At 44.7% G+C, this 18,503-nt stretch overlaps 1 protein-coding gene across 1 annotated transcript; it reads right to left on the bottom strand.

Annotated features, from left to right (window-relative positions):
• Positions 1-6,061: 6,061 nt before the first annotated feature.
• On the bottom strand, positions 6,062-17,725 carry LOC142075967 (urea transporter 2-like). Its single transcript, XM_075138180.1, has 8 exons — positions 17,560-17,725; positions 15,056-15,245; positions 14,457-14,585; positions 11,849-12,041; positions 10,860-11,007; positions 9,171-9,305; positions 7,827-7,876; positions 6,062-6,331 (listed from the first exon to the last, which is right to left on the bottom strand). Exons 1-8 carry the CDS (start codon positions 17,723-17,725, stop codon positions 6,062-6,064), a joined length of 1,281 nt encoding a protein of 426 aa, XP_074994281.1.
• Positions 17,726-18,503: the final 778 nt, after the last annotated feature.

Below are 18,503 nucleotides of genomic sequence, written 5' to 3'. Positions count from 1 at the left end.
CAGCTGCTGAGATGTGCGAAGCAGCCTGCACCCCTGTGCGTTTTGGGGGGGTGAGGTAGTTGGATGTTTTTGGAAGCGGTCTGCATGTACTTCGTGCTTCATCCCCGCTGTGCTGTGTGAAGATGCACGTTTTGGGAGCACGGATTTGGGTCTGCCTCAATTCTCTATGCAAAGAGAAGGATGTGAAGATGCAGCTCCACAACAGCTTAAACTACTAAATGTACCAAGGCAATTGAGTGTGCTCAGGAGCTGCTGAGCTGTAGTCAGAGGTGCTCAAACTCATTCCCAGGGAAAATGTGGTGGAAGAAACCTTTGCTTCCCACAGAGCTATCCTTCGTTTTCTCATCCTGCCACTGTGATGTGTGAATTCCAGCTGTGGCAACAGCTGCAGGAGTTTGTAAAAGACCCCCTGAGAACTGGAAAATCAACAGCAATCGAGGGTTTGTTTCCTGTTTGAACTCCTTCCATCTTCCAAATTAAAGCACACCCTTCTGTTGAAGGGGGGAGCGAGGGGGACGGTGTTTGGCAAACACATCTTGCCCTCAGAGTGGTGGTATTTCTGTAACCCTAGCAAATGTGATCCACAAAAAAACCAGTCAATCTGCAGCACTGGGGGATGCGTCTATCATCACCGACTGGAAATATCTGGCACGGACAAAGCACAGAGCAACTTCCCAGCAGCTGGAAATTTTAGAGGTTTATCTTATTTGGACATGTTGTAAAGTTTGGGGTTTTTCAGCTTGTGGTGAGGCCCCGTGTTGCTGGAGCACCCCTCTGGAACATAAAACCCTTCCCGATATTTGCTGGTGGCTGCCAGGGTGCTGGCTGGCCCCACGCACAGGCTGCCCAGGAGTTGGGAGGGGGGTGTTTGCCCTCCCTGTCTGACAACATCACACCCCTATTTGCACCGATCTGTAGTTGCAGGTATGGGAAGAAGAGGTGTTTTTCAACAGGGGGGCTGAAAAAATGTCAATACTTATTTTAAGCTCACAGCAGTATTGAATGGAGCAGGGAGAGGAGGGCCCAGGCTCTGCTGCAGAGCAGCTCTGGCAGCTTCAGGGTGGAAGCCAACAAGAAAACCTGCTCAGTGGCAGCAGACTTTAACCCACTGTGCTTTACCTGGGTCTTGCTTCCCATACAGCGCTGCAGCCGCTTCTCCCCATCACTGAAAGCAGAGCAGCAGGTTTTCCAGCCCTACAGCTTTGGGTGTCCTCCCTGGACTGAGAGGTGTCACCATCTCCTATAGTGGCCTCCTTCTGTACTGCTGTTTCTGGCTGCTGTGGACCCCAGTAGTATGTGTGGGGGGTGTTGGGTCTCAAAAAAAGGTCATCAGATGAAGGAATCAGGTGGTAAACATCATGCTCCAGCAGCTAGGATGCTCCAGTGCGGATGGCAGCTCTGCTACAACTAATGTCCACTGAGAAGGCAAATCCCTCCCCTCCACATTCCTTCAGCGCAGCTTTGTTAATTGTTCATGAAGAGTAATTAACAGGTAAGTCATTCTGGAGTCATCAGTACCCAAGCCAGGACATCTAAAGCACTTGCCTTAGCTTTTTCTGTAAGAGGTTCTGTGACCGATCTTATCGACAGAAGCACCTTTGTCTATGTGAGAAGAGCTGGGAACGTCCTCTCAAAGACCAAAATTGGTTCGTTTTTGTTGTTTTTTTTTTAGGGGGTAAGGAGCAAATGGAAGAGTAAGAAAAATGACATCCGGAGCAATAAAGTAAACATTTTTCTTAGAACCACATAGTATATGTAGTATTTTTACATTGGACTCCAGTTATAAGAGACTAGATGGTCTTCTCTGTTCACTGGGGAGGTCTCCTGCAATTCCTTCGTGTTGCTTAGTCTGCTCCCATTTGCCACTGCTGCTCAGATTTTGAAGGCAAATTTTCAGGAGGTTGTTTTTATATATGTAACTGCTAGGCGAGACGTTGATCTGTACAGGAATATTTATTTCATTTTCTGTGGACGTGAGCTGGGTGGAATGACCGCTCTAGCTGTAGAAGAGGCTTTTGTTTTTACACTTTTTTTTTTTATGGGCACATTTGTTTTATGTTAGCTCACTGGGAACTGGCTAAAAATTATTAGTCCCATTGAAAACTGCACGTTTTCTTTTCTTAATGAATATTTTCTGTAGAGCTTGATAGACAGCGGGCTGTTGGGGCTACCACTGATAACTTCAGTTAGTGCTTTTATTGTCTACTGCTCCCTTCCAGGAGACACTTGATTTGTCTTGACTGTTTTCAAGAATTATTAGTACTGGCTATAGTTACTCAAATCTTTTGATTAGCTGGAGACTTAATAAAGCTGTTTATACCCTATATTTTATGGATGGCTTAAACTCTAGAAATTGCTTTACTAATTGATTTCAGGATGGATTTGCTTGTGGCTGAGGAATTAATGTCTGCAGCGGCTCTTACATGACAAATTCTTTCCAATAGCCATATTGTGCTTGGACTTCACTCTTATTTTTAAGAAAACAAATAATAGGCTTGGCATAACTAACCGCAGTTGAGGTTTTTCTTCAAGATATGGTTCTAGCATTATTTTAGCTGACTCTATTATAGTATTTTTGTAACTTTGTGTTGCTATTATTCAAATCTTTCTCTAATGCTGGATTGTGTATGAGCTAAATTAAACTGTGCAGAGCAGATGAATGGGTCCTTCGAGTTTGCATGTGCTTTATATTTCATTGACTGCTATAGAGGGAAGGTGTTCGGGCAGCTATGTATCACCTCATGTGTTATTCTGCCTGCCTTTGTTTTTCTACAGCAGCAGTAACATTGGGATGTCCCTGATCTTGCAGTCTGTAGCGGCCAGACGAGCCTGCTTTTTTTACTAGCATTGGTTTGCTGGCATCATGGCTCAAAGGGCAGCTTGGCAGCCTGTTCTCCTGTGGCTCTCTGCTTTCTTCCCTGCCTGCTGACATCTTTTCTGATGGTGTCTTTGCTTTTTCTGGAGTCACCATGAAGGAATAAGCAGCTGTGCGTGCAGCCTACAAATGCCCTTTAATACTGGCTGAGATTGTAGATCCATTTGCAGCAGTCCTCTGTGACAGCTTTAAGGCTTAACTGCCTTTGTGCAATGCCTGGGTCACGGGTTGTTTTTTTGCAAACAATCTGTTTCTCCTAAATTAGCAGTTCTTATCTCCTGCTCTTGTGTTACAGAAATACACCTGTGCCTCTGGGCTCCTGCTGCTTCTCAGAGCTCAGCATCTCCGGGAGGCTGCTGGGATTTGCATGGGAGGTTTTGACCACTATAGTGCATTTGTTTTTCTGCTTGCTGCAGTTGTACATCTGTCAGATCTTCCTCTCTCTAATAGAGAGAGGCCAGGTATTGAGCTGTGGTCAGTCCCATGCCTTTTTGTTTGCCCTGGGCCAACAGAAGTCTCACAGCTAACACGTCAGGCAGACTGCTGGGATTCTTGGTCTTTTATTAATCTCCAAGAAGACTTGTGGCATGTGGGAATGCCAGCTCGTTCCCTCCGTGCTTTCCTGGAGGGCATTTGTAAGGTCAGATTCAGAGGTTAGCCTGAGGTCTAAAATGGGACAGAGGTGTAACACAGGTGCTCAGGTCTGAGGGTGGACCAGGTTATAATGGCTACAAAGCTTGCTGGATCCCTAAATTTTCAATGACAGAGTGTCGTGGTTTAACCCGGCAGGCAGCCAAACCCCACGCAGCCGCTTGCACACTCCCCCCCTCCCCTCCAGTGGGACACAGATTGAATCGGAAGGGTAAGAGTGAGAAAAACTCGTGGGTTGAGATAAAAACAGTTTAATAGAAAGGGAAAATAATAATAATAATAATAATAATGATAGAATATACAAAATGAGTGATGCACAATGCAATTGCTCACCACCCGCGCTGACCGATAATCAAGTAGCAATCGGTACTTCCTGGACCACACCTACCATTCATATAGTGAGCATGACATCATATGGTATGGAATACCCCATTAGCCAGCTGGGCTGGCTGTCCTGTGTTCCCTCCCATCTAGTGCACCTAGCTCAGTTGGTAGAGCACGGGAGCTGTCCTTGACTAGCGGGACACTTAGCAACAACTGAAAACATCAGTGTGTTACCAACATTCTTCTCATACTAAAACCAAAACACAGCACTAGAAAGAAATTTAACCCTATCCCTGCCGAAATCAGGACACAGGGTTATCTTGGCTGCTGAAATTTGGACTTATCTGCACGTGTGAGGCTGTCCTGCCAGGTCCTGCCATCTCAAATGTGTTGTCATCCAGGAGCGGAGGAAGTAGGACCTAAATTTTACCAGAGTCCCTGCAATGGCCTAACCTGTTTAAAAAGCATCTGAACATACTTATATGCCACCATATTTTTGTCTCCCAAGTTGAATTCAATCTGGGATGCTGCTTCTAGGGGACATTTAGAGGGGCTGGCCGTTGCTGGTGCTGTTGGTTATAAAGTTGCCTCAAGTTGAGCCAAGGGAGGTTTAGATTGGACATTAGGAGAAATTTCATTACTGAAAGAGTGGTCAGGCCTTGGAATAGGCTGCCCAGGGCAGTGGTTGAGTCACCATCCCTGGAAGTATTTAAAAGACGTGTAGATGAGGCGCTTAGGGACATGGTGTAGTGGGCATGGTGGTGTTGGGTTGACAGTTGGACTCGATGATCTTAGAGGTCTTTTCCAACCTTTATGATTCTATGAAAGGCACAAACAGTCCCAGGAGCAGCACCTAGGCTCACCTTTTTTAAAAAGGTCCAAGTGCTGGGTTGGAGCTGGCCTCCCCCCTGCTCAAAGACCCTCGTGTGAATCTGCAAAACAGCCCTACATCAAGAGGCAGAAAGGACAGCATCTGACCTGAATGTTTGTGGTTGCATAGCCTCTTTGGATTTTAAATCTTCAAGTCCTTTGGGTCTGTGATTTTTAAACTGATCAAGTGAAATGACTTTAGAATGAGGAAGCCTTTCTGTCAGGCTTATTTTGCAGAGGAAAAGGTTTCCAAAAAAAGTCCCCTTTAGGGCAATTGGCCCTTCTCTGTTGTAAGGACTTGGAGGAGGCATAAAGTGGCAGTGTCCTCCTCGCACCTTTATACCTGTTAGAAACCAACCCCTGCGGAGAACATCGGCAGGAGGGTCCTCAGCTTCCCATCACTAACTCTGATGATGCCTCATGAGGTTTCTCCGGGACAGGCAGGGCACTGAAGACCCACGGGAAGATCCCAGTCTGACACCCAACAAACATCAAAGGGAGCCTTTGACTTGTTCATTGCTCGTGGCTTAATGCAATTGCTCCCCTAGGAAAGGGAGAAAAAGAATAACTGCCACCAGCAGTAAATGTTTATCTCATTCTTTACATGAAGTTTTCCTATTTCCCACTGGCTGCGTGTAGGGATTCAGACCTGCAATCCTGCATTCAGCAGGAGAGAGGTCTTCTATTTGTAAGACAGAAAATGATGCAAGGAAAAGAAAAATGTTTGATCATTGCTAGCTAGTCACTTTTCTAGTCTGATTAAAGCATATATAGTCATACCTTCATTGTCTTGGTGCTTAACGAGGAGTCAGGAGATGGCACCAAAAATAGCATATTTACCTGTATATGTTGTAGCTGTTAAGAGGGATTAAGAGGTTTAGACATTGATGGGACACAAGAAAGGAAGAGATCACTCTGTTTATTCCACTTTCAGATATACACGTTCTTAATTTGAAGTGCAGCTCTTGACGTAGTTCTTACATTATTTATTATTACTAGATACCAAGTCCTTCTCAGCATACTTATTGTGTTAAATTACACATCCGAAATAAAATACAACCTCTTGTCAGCGTTAATGTTCTTCTGCTTATTCTTATAATTATTATTGATAAGAGATGACTTTCAAGTTAACAACGTGTGAACTGATAAGGCAGCCGTTATTATGTTACCTGAGTGCTTCTTGGCAAGCTTAGCTCAAGGGCCAATCGTGTTTCCTTCAGAGCGTGGGGTGTTGAATCCCCAGCCTGCAGACCGCTGCCGAAGGTGGTGTTTGTGGCTGTAGTGTTCTTGGCTAGCATCTGAAAAACTACCCCAAAACTGTACACTCGTGGACATTTGAAATCAGTAAGCATGGCGGTTTTTGGGGGTGCACAGGGGGGTGCCTCCGGTGCTTATTTTTGAGTCACCGGAGGGTTTCTGCTCCCTTTGTTTCTGCTCTTCTCTCCTGCTCTCTGATGGTCTTCTCTTCGTTCTCAGGTAGTAGATCCGGTTGGCTTCTGGGTAGGTGACTTTGCAGAGGGGGATTTTGTAGATGGCTGGGTTGTCTGAATTTATCAGCAAAAAGAGAAGTGCGGAGAAGCAGAAAGGCCAGGTGCAGAGCGGCAGCCCAAGCTGGAAGGGGAAAGGAGAGACAGACAGGTGCATTTTGGTACCTCTTTTTGTACGTTATTTCTGCCTGTTGCTGAATTCTTGCATTGGAGAAGCTGGGAGAGCCTGCGCTTTCCCTGAGGACAGTGTGACATAGGACATGCCTCCTGAAATGCCCCATACAGGATCCCCCATTCGGATCCAGAGGAGGATGCCCAGATGCAAGTGCCTACATGCGGGCTACGTGTGAGCTAGGTTCCTGCTGGTCACTGGAGGTCTGGGAAGCTCCTCTGCTACCAAATGTCGATTCAGTGGCTCACACAGAGGTATCTGGTTTATTTGAAATGTACGGGGCTACATAAGGCACCCACATTGGAGACCTCAGTCTTTTTGGAGATGCAGCTGTTGGCCAGAATGGCACTTGGCACCAGTATTGAAGCAATTGAATCAGGGTCCAGAGCTCTGTTGATTGTGATGAAAGCCAAGCCACTCAGCTCACGTGTAGATATTTAAATTCTCTAATAAATGAGCTGAATCCTACCCTCACTGTCCTGTAAAATGCCATGTACTGAGAGTACTATTCACACATATTGACTGTCCTCAATGCCCATGTATTACTGGCATCACATCCAACCCTCAGTCCTGCTCTGTGACTCCACCTCTTGACCTGACTTGAGGTCTGCCAAAAACAAGATCACAAGAAGAAAAAGTAAATGTTCCTTTTTTTCTGACGCATCCCGAAAGCAGCTGTGCTTAACAAAGCAACCCATCTGCAGGGACCTACACGGTACTGAGTGGATGCCAGATGAATACATTTAATGCATGAAGCTGCTAGTTCTAAATTTTTTTTCTTTTAAGTTACTAAATCAATTTTATTAAAATATGGTTTTGCTTTAATCTCTCAGATCTTAAAGAAGAAACAAAGCTTGGCATTTCTGCTTTCACCTCTTTCTTGATCTGTCCAGATACGACGATTTGGTATTTAAGAGAACAGTCTCCCCCCCAATTTTAGTTATCATATCCAGATCAAACTTAAATAATATCTGTGGGTAGGGTGGGAGAAAGATCTCGGAAGAAGCAAGGGAAAATTTAGACCATTGGGAATTGTTCAAAAATATTGCCTGCAACTAAGCGTTGCATTTCAAACCACTTGCTGTTGCTGGAATTCACATACATATATGCACGACCCTGCTGTGGATGACATGCTCCAAAGTCTCTGAAATCTTATTATCAGCTGCAGATTCTGCAAGTGCACAATCAACTGACACCAAATCTGTATAAGATCTGCCATTGGCTGCAGCATTTTAGGGACATGGTTTAGTGGGCATGGTAGTGTTGGGTTGACGGTTGGACTCAATGATCTCTTCCAACCTTAATGATTCTATGATTCTATGATTCTCATTTCAATGCTGTCAAAACTGACATGGAGAGTTTTGGGGCACTTCCTTAGCATTATAACAAATCAAAATACAGTTAAAACAAACAAACCAAAACCCCATTAAAAATCCCTCAAACTTACCACAGATAGGGCATTAGCAAGAGCTGCTCCGGAGTAGGCACAAAATAATGCTGAGAAAAGAAGACCAAAGACAGTTCAAGATGAGGAAAATCTTGCTCATCTCTCCAAAGAAATTATCGGAAATAGTAATTGTCCTGGTTTCAGCTGGGATAGGCCGCACCTCGAATCCTGTATTCAGTTTTGGCCCCTCACTACAAGAAGGACATGGAGGTGCTGGAGCGTGTCCAGAAAAGGGCAACGAAGCTGGTGAAGGGTCAAGAGAACAAGTCTAATGAAGAGTGGCTGAGGGGTTGCTTAGCCTGGAGAAAAGGAGACTGAGGGGAGACCTTATCGCTCTCTACAACTACCTGAAAGGAGGATGTAGCAAGGTGAGGGTCAATCTCTTCTCCCAAGTAGCAAGTGATAGGATGAAAGGGAGTGGCCTCAAGTTGCGCCAGGGGAGGTTTAGATTGGATATTTGGAAAAATTTCTTCACTGAAAGGGTTATCAAGCATTGGAACAGGCTGCCCAGAGAAGTGGTTGAGCCACCATCCCAGAAGGTATTTGAAAGATGTGTAGATGTGGCACTTGGGGACATGGTTTAGTGGTGGACTTGGCAGTGCTAGGTTAATGGTTGGACTTGATGATCTTAAAGGTCTTTTCCAACCTAAATGATTCTATGATTCTATTCTATGATTCTATGAAATTCTCCACCAGTGTCTGTCCTGTGGCTTCAAATCACAAGCAGTTAGCAGTGGGTCTCCTTGCCCCGGGATCTCAGAGGTGGCAAAGCAGGAGATAAGGCACCCAAGGGTAAAGTCAAGGAAGGGAAAGCTATGGAGTAATCCAGAAACTGTGCTCAGGACAGAAAACTATTGAAATGCAAATGTTGGAGGCTGGGTGAATCTTCACGGGAATTTTATATATGCTACACTGTTCTTAAACTCTTCCCATAGAGTCTGTTTTTGGCTGCTGTTGGAGGTGGGGTCTTTGGGTAGATGGATTTTAAACAGACTTTGTGCAACAGCTCTCTTCTTATGACACGCTTCCTCTAATGACACCTATAATGAATCTGTTGAGTTGTTAATTTGTTAAACTTCTGCTCATGGCATAGCTTCTGCTCCTTTCACAAACAGTGCTTCTGCCCTTTCTAGATGTTTTTAGGTTATGAGGGCCTAAAGGCCCTTCTCTCTGCACTTGCAGCTTGCACATCCAAGCTCAGCTCTGATGCCATCACAGAATTAGCTCTTGCATAGTACCTCGTTTTGCAGCAGAGTGGTAGCCCGATGTTGACTCTCAACCTGTACTACTCAGACTGCCTGGCTGCATAAATTTTTTTCTTCCCTTTATGTAAAAGATACATACCACAGGCAAGTGCCAGCAAATGAGTCTGCCAGGTCAAGGCATAGAACATGCCCCCGATCGCAATGCATGCGAGTGCGCAGTTGTAGTTGTGTAAGCCAAGGTAGATGCTGTCAAATGGTGATGCAATGCTCAGTGCTGCAAGACAAAAGGCAGGGCTGTGAGGTCAGGTATGAGAGGTATCTGCAGGAGGACCCATCACTTGCTGGGAATCCATCATCTCTTACCTATGACATCTAGACAAATTTAACCATGCTCACGCTTGCGTAACACGCACATGCAGAAAAAAGGATGAAAACAGAAGCAGCTCATTATTTTGGAGCTCTGATAATGCCCCTAGGATTGGAATTTGGCCCAGTCTCAAAGGTTTATTTCAGGCAAAACTTTCTGCGTACGCACTGAGTGTTTTATAATTAGACCCCCAGATGACCAGATGTGCAGCCAGGAGTGCAGGAGGACCTTCTCACCTGGGTGTCCTTCTTGCAGAAAACTGTGCTCACAGGTACTGTTTAAACCTCATACATACCCCGATCTTGCATACCAGAGGCACAGCTGAGTGTCTTTTGTGGGAGTAAGCTGGGTTTTCCATCTCTTCCTAGTGACCCTTGCTAGATGTGATCTACATACTAGATGTGGTCACTCCACCATTGCTGTGGAAATTCTCCACTGGGTTGGGAGCTGAGGGTCTGCTCCAAACCTGACCTCATAGGTACTTCTGCAGGATTTCTTAGAGGCTTCAGGAGTACCAGTAAAAAGAAGAGCACAATATGTAGTGCACAGGCCACCTTCATGTCACTCTTAAGATTAATACATTTCCTGCTATAATGTCCTCATTTATCTTCTTTTTCATCACCATGCTTATCCTCAGATACTTTCCCCTGACCTTTCCTTTCTAGATTAAATGTCAGACCTGTACAAAACTTGCCAAATGCTCTTAACCATACAAATTGTGGATAGTTTTGTTTAAAAAAACAAACATAAGGCAGCTCACATCTCATACAAAGTGCTTGAGAGCACAGAGAACTTACTGTTGGATGACTGTGCCTTTTCCAAGGTTGTTGTCTTAGACTATACTTATTCCATCACATTTTTTTTATTAAAATCGGTCACATAAGTGACATTAACCTTGTCTAACTTCAAGGGTCAGATTCATCTTGCTTAACTTAAGATTGTTTCTCTGGTTAGTGGAGAGACAGGCCATTTTGAGTGGCATTCATTTAGCTATTTTTACAAATCTGCAGCAGGGTAGAATGAACTGCATCCTAGAAAAGTCTGTTTCTTTTCATTGACTGATCAGATCCGAGGTAGACATCTGCATGTGGTGGTAATTGAAAACACTTGTGGTGGCAAGAGATCAGTTCTGAGACTATTTCTTTAGGTTTCTTTATCATCATCTCCATGGGATTCATCACATCCAATGGCAAGAGGGTTAAGCAAGGTGGAACAAACCACCTGCCTGAGTTACAAATCTAGTAACAAATTCAAAGCTTAAAGAAAATCTGCTTCTGTTCTTGCCTTCACCATGTTGTGTGACCTTCAGTAAGACCTTCCATATTTAGAGACAGTTTCAAAAATGGGAGTGTTGTCACAAGTATGCCCAAGCCTTTGCAACTCTAAAGTCTGGACGGAGTCATAAAATGGCTAGCGTCAAGATACCCTAGTTAGAAAATGACTTTGGTAAATATTTCTTACCTGCAAACATCCCCACTGTCGATCCAATTGCAGCATGCAAACAAATAAGTGGGGAGGAGATAAGTAAAGCAACAAGGAAGATGCCTCCAGTCCAGGGGTTTTCACAACCATACACTTGACCAACACCAACTGGGATGGATTGCAAGAGCTGCAGGAGCCAGTAGAAAAGGACATGTTATTGTATCTCTGTACTCAGAAGGACACAGCAGTTATTTTGTCCAAGCTATTGGTTAGAAAGGAAGGAAGCAACCCTGGCTTTGAGTGGACTGATGGGTAAATGCCCTCATGCCTTTCAAACCAGAGTTAGTTCACTGTTTGGTTTGAACTTCATCAGTCCAAGATGGACTTTTATTTCTTTTGGGATGGTAATATGGTGGATGGGGGAGTGGGGGATTGGGGTTTTGGCTGTGGTTTTTTTTAGGTGACTTCAGTGAGGGAGAAAAACAGTAACCTTCCTAGGTGATAATACTATGGTGGGCCTGGTTGATTTGAGTTTATTATGTATTATATGAAGCATATCATTACCCTTATGCTGCTTTGGGAAGGTGATCCTCCAGAGCTAGAGCTAGACCTGAGGAAACTGGGTATAAATGAGTTTCTGTCCCTTCTGGAATCTTGATGTTTCTTCTGTTTTTTCATATTGTCACTGACTGTCTTGCTGATGTTCTTTTAACCACATCTGGACACAGGGAGTGTATATCCAGATGTGCTTCTGTACTGACAGCACTCAAGACTTGTTTTGGGGCAGTCCAATTTTAGGTGAAGTGAGAGGCTCTATCAGCCTTTCTGCTGGATCAACCGGGACTTTCCCTGGGGCTTTTATGGCACTGTCCTCTACCGACTGAACCGAGCCACGTATTTCTGTGAATTGTTACTGGTTGTACGTATCATATAGCCATTCCGACCCATGCGAAATCGTTATCCCAAGCCGAATACCTTCACATTCACCTTTTTAATGAATAGCATAAACTTCTTGGAGTGAAGCTTACCAGTGGCACATTGATTGCAGACCAGGTGATATTGGGCACTGCTGTTACAGGCTTGATGAGGGTTGTAGGGAAGAAGGGGTTGTAGTGTCCTGTGGCTGCCAAGTACAAAGTCACCGCAATATTGAAGGGCAGAGTGAAAACAGGAAGGTCCCATCTACTGAAGATGGATCCCAAAGCACTGGACAGGACTGGACTGAGAACAGAAGGAGAAGAGAAACAAGTATAACTTGTTCATAACATTTACAGTGGTGAAACAGCCTACCACTTTGGTCATAAGCTCTGGTAAATGCAAGCCAATGCCATTTCTTTTAGAAACATCAGGTAGCGAATACCTTTAATTTATTAGTCTGCATCAAACAAATAGTTGCAGAATGCTGTTCATCTTTTTGCAACAACTATCACACCCATTCATGGATGGTATAAACTTCACACCCTTCTCTCAGGACAGTTGGCTGGTGTGCAAGCGCTCTGCTAGCTCTGCTGGGTTCAGGAAGACAACAAAGAAATGCTTTACATTTAGAATTTAGGCACAGATGGAGAAAGGTAATCTGGCTTCTTATTTATTTAGTGGAAAAATGTAACAAGAAACAGAAGAGCAAATTTTGGCAATGCCACATGAAGAACTGTGGAGAACTTTAGATGGTCTAAAAAGCTGCTGTCTTGAGGAGGCAAGAGGGAGTTAGAAATGATCTAATTTGCTTTTTTTTGTTTTGCTTTGTTTAAATAGTTTGAAGGATATCAGAAGGTGGTTCTGGAAGAGAAATAAAGCAGCAGAGGTGATCAAAGAGGATGGAAAATCTTCAGTTAAGAAAGATGGAAAATATTTACGATATTAGACAGTATTTTTGGGGAATGAGGAATCCTTAGGATATATGGAGCCTAACAGAGGCGTGACCCAGACCGTGATGCTCCTGCTTATGTCAATGAGGTTGATGTTACTGTGTGCTGCCCAGGTACCACCCAAAATCATATTACATTTTCTGAAAAACTGAGCTTCCTTCTTAGAAAACATGATTGAGTATATTTAGCACGTAAATTATTTGGGGTTACCCTCAAAACATTCAGAGACCGAACACTAAAAAGCATGCAAACCTTGAGATACCATGACTTTTCCCAAAGTTCTTGGCTGTAGAACCTGGGATATAAACCTGATCAGATCTGCTTTCCTCAGGACATTTCCAGACTGCCTTGTTTCCATTTGAAGTGGGTGTCTTGCATGAATGCCTTTGTGGTAGCATATTGGCAAGATAATATCTGGTTTTTATGGAAGCATGTGGAAGAGTGTGAAAAGCCAGGTCCTGTCCTTGATGCCAACAAACTGTGTTCTGCCAGCTGAGCTTTCCTGATATAAGTGAGCTGAGCAGCTCTTATGGTCAACCTCCAAGTAGCAGTGGACGTTGCACAGTTTACGAAAATTCATTTTAAAGACTTGAATTTTTCAAGAAGCTGCATTTGAGTCCTAGAAAGTCATTAAGCTGGTTCTAATAAAAAAACCCACCCAAATTATTTGGCATTTGAAAAGCAACATCTTGTGTCCTGTTGTGTAGATGGTATCAGTGGAAAAAATGCTTTGTTCTCCCTGGGTAATCTCAAATGAAGCCTATTCTTTTATGACAAATTTGGTTCCCAGAGCAGTTTACAGATTTCCTTGCTTGTAGCTGTAGGAAAAAAATCAGCACTTCAGTGAAAACTGTGTCCTAATTTCTGTGCTGAAATACAAAGCTTCTGGCAGTTATACATCTTGTCAGAAAAAAAAAGAAACAATTAAAGAAATGCTAACTTCTAAAGCTGAAATTCAAAGTATCAGTTGAAAAAATCCCTGAAAAGTCTAATTTCAAAATCTTTCAGCTCTACCCTTGAGTCTTGTGAACTAAAAGAATGAAGAAAAGTTTGAATAAAAAGCCTCAAGGAATTCTGGCAGACAAGACAAACTAAACATTCTTGCAACATGTCCTGGATTTTGAGAGGTTGTTACAAAATGACCTTTGCTGAGAGTGACTAAAGAAATAAAATATCAAAAAAGATCTGATTTTAAAAGCAGTGAAATGCAATAATGACTTGCATCTTATTGCTAACAGTGATTAAATTGTGACTCTTGAATTAATTTCAGTTAGGGCTGTTAAATAGATTCTGCAGTGTTGTTAGGGTCCATATTTAGAAATGGTAAATTTAATCCTGAAAGGACATTGTCTGGCATTTGGAGTTACTTGGAGAAATTAATTTTGCTCATGACTGGTTGCATGTCTGAGAGGGGGAAGATTGAATTCAGCCCGAGGGAGAGCACCGGGTCGGTTCAGCGCCTGGATGAGGAAGAACCGTCACGGTGTTGGGCACAATGACGTCCCCCCTGAAGGTGTCCTGCTCATAAGGGCCATTTGTAGACTGTTGAAGTGGGGCTGCTTTGTCCATGTGCTACAATCAGAGTTGTCTGTGCACTCGATCTCCTACCAACGTTCCTCACAAGCTCCGGGCAGCAATGAATGCCTCTTTCCAGTGCCACCATGGCTGGAGCTGCTGGTGTAGAGTGGACTTCCAATGTGTTTGAACTGTATATAGCAGGACTTCTCATTCTCTGAGAATTGTCCCTAGGAGGAGAAGTGGCACTTACCAGGCCATTGATATAACTGCCACAGGAGGAAGAAGCCACCAGTAGTAATCCCCTTTGTCAGAGAAGACGGCCATGAGCAGTCCCACCAAGATCCCGTTATAGCCGTGCAGCCCAGCTGCAATGGCTGATCTGCGATGGAAAGAAATGTTTGCAAGGTAGCAAGCAGTGCTGAAGGTGACCTGTCACAGGGACCCACTGAAACACCATTCATAAGTGTCCTCCTCCCAGTGAAGGGAGCGTAGGGGAAGGATGAAAAAGCAGTGAGGTAACTGCCATATTGCATTGCACTGGTGTGTGGAAGGCAGGAGTTTGGAGACTGTTGAATGATGATGATCCAGGGGGTTTCCCATGACCCAAAGGACCTACATGACTCTGACGATGGCTACCGGAGAAAGAGAACTGTCTGCTTTCACAAAGACAGCCAACTATGGGGACTGGACCACACCCCTGTCCTCTCCTAACTGCTTCCAAACCATCCATAAGGAAAGCCGATCTGCTGGCTCTAATGCACGCAATCGTGGGGCTATGACCCGTCAGGAGGTTCCTGCTACCATAACGATCAATTTTTATTAAGTGCCCGGACGCGAGGTATCACCTACCTGTCCTGACTGAGGGCCAGCGCAGTTAATGTCGACACAGTTGTTCCAGTACAGCCCGTGAGCATCCACCAAGGGCTCTGGATGAAGATCCCCACTAAAATGATCAACCCGCTGAGAGGGTTGTTGACAAACATCACCTGAGAGGTCCCTCGCAAGATCCAGTCCACCAGCTGGACCATTAGGGGCCTATCTGGAGAAGATCAAATAAAAACCCTGGTGATAAGACATAATTTCAGCAGGACTCCCTCAAAGCACACTCATCTCTACAGTCGCTTTCTGGCCGCAGAACAGAGGCGATGGATCAACAGGACTGTAAAACTGCTCTCTGATTAATTGCTCTCTGAGCATATTTTGCATCTGGCACTTGAAAAGCTAATAGGGATGGACTGGGCACGGCTGTAAAGTTCATGGAGGGATTAGTAAAAAAAGTGGTTTATTTATGGTGGTCAAAGAATAGTCTTTCTTGTATGGTAGATTGCTTAAGATTCTGCTATAAATTTGATGAAGAGAGAGTCCCTTTTTGGTGTATAATTCAGATGCAGAGAGGGACTTAGGCAAGGACTGAAACTAGTTTCTACATGGATAGGGAAATACGAAAAGGAAACATTTTTGCTGTTTTAGGGACTCTACACTGTATACGTAGGGTCAAACTGTCAAAGGTGTCTAAAAAAGTACTTTGGGAACTGAAAAACCTAAATTAAGAGAATAGTTATTATAGCTTGGACTAAATTGAGGGGAAAGAGGCATTTCCAAAGGACAAAGAGCCATTGCTCTTCAGAGAAGACTATTGAACCTGGACAGAGCAAACGGACACCAAGCTTGGGTACCTCAGGTGAGTGCAGGGGGGAGGTGGGATGTGTGTTGGGCTGAGGGCAGCCTGTCTGAGGGCATCTATGTACAGTGCTCCTAATGATCTCCAGGGGCAGAGGAGGGTCTTGTAGCACTGCAATAACATTTTGCTGCTGGTTTTCTACTGCAAATTGACTTGAGGTCTTTTTCTGCCACGCTTGTGGGAAAGGTGTAACCATTTCTCTATTGCTGTGCATTATTAAACACGATATAAGGAGAATAAATGAGAAAGAGGGGCTGCTTACATGTACGATATGTTCAGGCAATGTATATATGCAGCTTTCATCTTCTTAAATTAATTCAATTAGTTTAAATTTTTAATTAGACACAGCATAAAGTGTCAGACTACTTTCTGAATCTGGGCAATGATTTATTCCTAAAAACTCCTCTCTTCCCCACTCCCTTCTTTTCCACTTCCCTGTGTTGTATTCACAGTTGAGTCTCAAGTTTTGCTTTCTGATGAGATTTGCTTAAATAGAGGATCTTTGAAGGGCCGGGTACCACTCTGCATCTCTTCAGCATCACCGGGAGAGCCCTCCCAAGAGGCTGGAGCGCAAGTCGAGGGACGGCTTCACAAGCATCCCTCAGGCTGTGCGCTGGTGGGGAGCCAGGCAGTTACAACCAGGGAGGAATGGGTTCCTTAGAGAAAAATGACCAGGTTTGTCTGAAATAATTTTTACTAATATTTGGTGTTGAGCTATGAAATATATCAGTAATGTTCATGGTTTTAGACACAAGTATATCTGGAAGTATTCAAATATAACCAGTGGGCAGTGGCCAAAGCTTTTCAGGACATTGAGTAAGAAAAGCTGTCTACCAAGCACGGACCACTGGAGTAAAGAGAAAGCAGGAGGAGAAGTTCCCCCGTGGCTGGGGATCACACTGCCAGCCTGATGAGCTCCCTGCCTGGAGGCATCTCAACCTCCTCCACCAACGTTAGCCACTGCACAGCCTGGCTGTACACGGCTGCCTCTTACTTCTCTCCCATTGCTGGAGTTGTACTGCTAACGAACCTAGCCTTGACAGAGGACCCACAGTCCTACATAGCCTCTCAAAGCTCCAAATCCCTAATAATTCTGGTTAATGCCGACCATCTGCTCATGTATTGTTCCTGTCTGGACAGTAAACCTTTGAGATCTTGAGTACTTGCTTTGTATTTTATAGCAACGTAACAGCCACAGTGCTTATTGCTCCCCCAAGGCTGGTAATGCAAGAGCCTTTGCCCACACAATCAGGAGTCAAGTCCCCATCGCCAGCCCACACGCGGACGAGGAGGTGGTTGCTGATCCAAAGCACTTACAAACAAGACGAAATCCCCAGCCCTGACGTGTGATTCCGGGCACCGCTATAAGGAACGTGATGCTAATGACACATAACTGATTAAGTGTAAAAGACGCCTTTTGCCTGCGCTGAATTATGCCTGCAGCCATGGGAATGGCAAGAGGATGCAGTGAGATCCCCTTCCTGAGAATAAAATTATTTGGATTAAAAGGCCAGAAGTTTGCAGTGAGCTTGGACCGCGCTGCCTCTGCTCTACCTCGGGGGGTGAAACGGCCCCTCGTCAGTGCCCCAGTACTGAAAGTACTGTTGGCAATGTAGATCTTCCCAGCTAGCTCTTCCTAGCCAGAGAGCCCCAAACGTATCCCTCTGCTTACTTTTCATCCACTCTCCATATTCTTTCATTTCTCCTGTGAGATACCCGAAAACTTGGTGGATCTGATTTCTGCTTCTCCCCAGCAGGTCCTGGGCTCTTGGCTTCTGCTCCGCGTACAGCTGCCTCTCACCGGGACGTTCAGCCACGACGATCTCTCCAAGCTCCATCTCTTTTGGATGGTGAGAAGAGGTAACTGTAAATCACAAAGCCCGTGTGTTAGAAAACCTTTTGGATTGTGCCCTGGCAACTTTCTCCTGTACTTTAGAGCCCCATGGTGATATCCTTTTTCAAAGATGGGATGTTTAATGGAGAAGGGACCTGCCTGAAGCACTGCTGGGAGTGGTGTGCGCTGCTGCCCCGGGCAGTGGTGTCTCCTCTTGGGGGTGAGGACCAAGAAATGACCCACTGCTGTCATGGAGCTGTGGCACAGAGCTGCAGGAGGAAAGAGGGACGTGACATAGGTGCCCTGCAGCATCCCACCCTCCCTCCAGCTCCTGATGAAGCTGCTGGTTGGACAGGAGACATAACCTTTGCCAAGTAACCGAGTGGTACCTGCATGCTGTTGCAGCTACCAAGGAGGGAATCTGCTGATGTTTGGCTAGCAGTGAGCTGGAGGGAAGCAATACAAATTGCCAGTATGGTAACAGACAACAGGAGACAAGAAGATACTGGAGGAGAGGCTGAAGCCTGTATCCCTTTTGGAGGTTTCAGCTGGTGCCTTCATCTATCACAGCAAATCTATGGCCTTTCTATGCTCCTCGTTCCACATCTGCCTTTGATAGACCATCAAGAGCAAACTGGGGTGGCATCAAAGTATTGCACAGAAATCAGCATCTATGTGTGGCTTTAGACAAAGATAAGCACCTTGGTTCAGGGCTGTGTGCTCTTTACTTAACAGGTGAATATCTGGGCGGGATTATGGATGTAATAAACTTGTTATTACAG

Source organism: Calonectris borealis, chromosome Z (genome assembly GCF_964195595.1).
Source record: "Calonectris borealis chromosome Z, bCalBor7.hap1.2, whole genome shotgun sequence".
NCBI lineage: Eukaryota > Metazoa > Chordata > Aves > Procellariiformes > Procellariidae > Calonectris > Calonectris borealis.
Note: the sequence above shows the minus strand (reverse complement) of the source record. Positions and strands in the feature narration are given on the sequence as shown.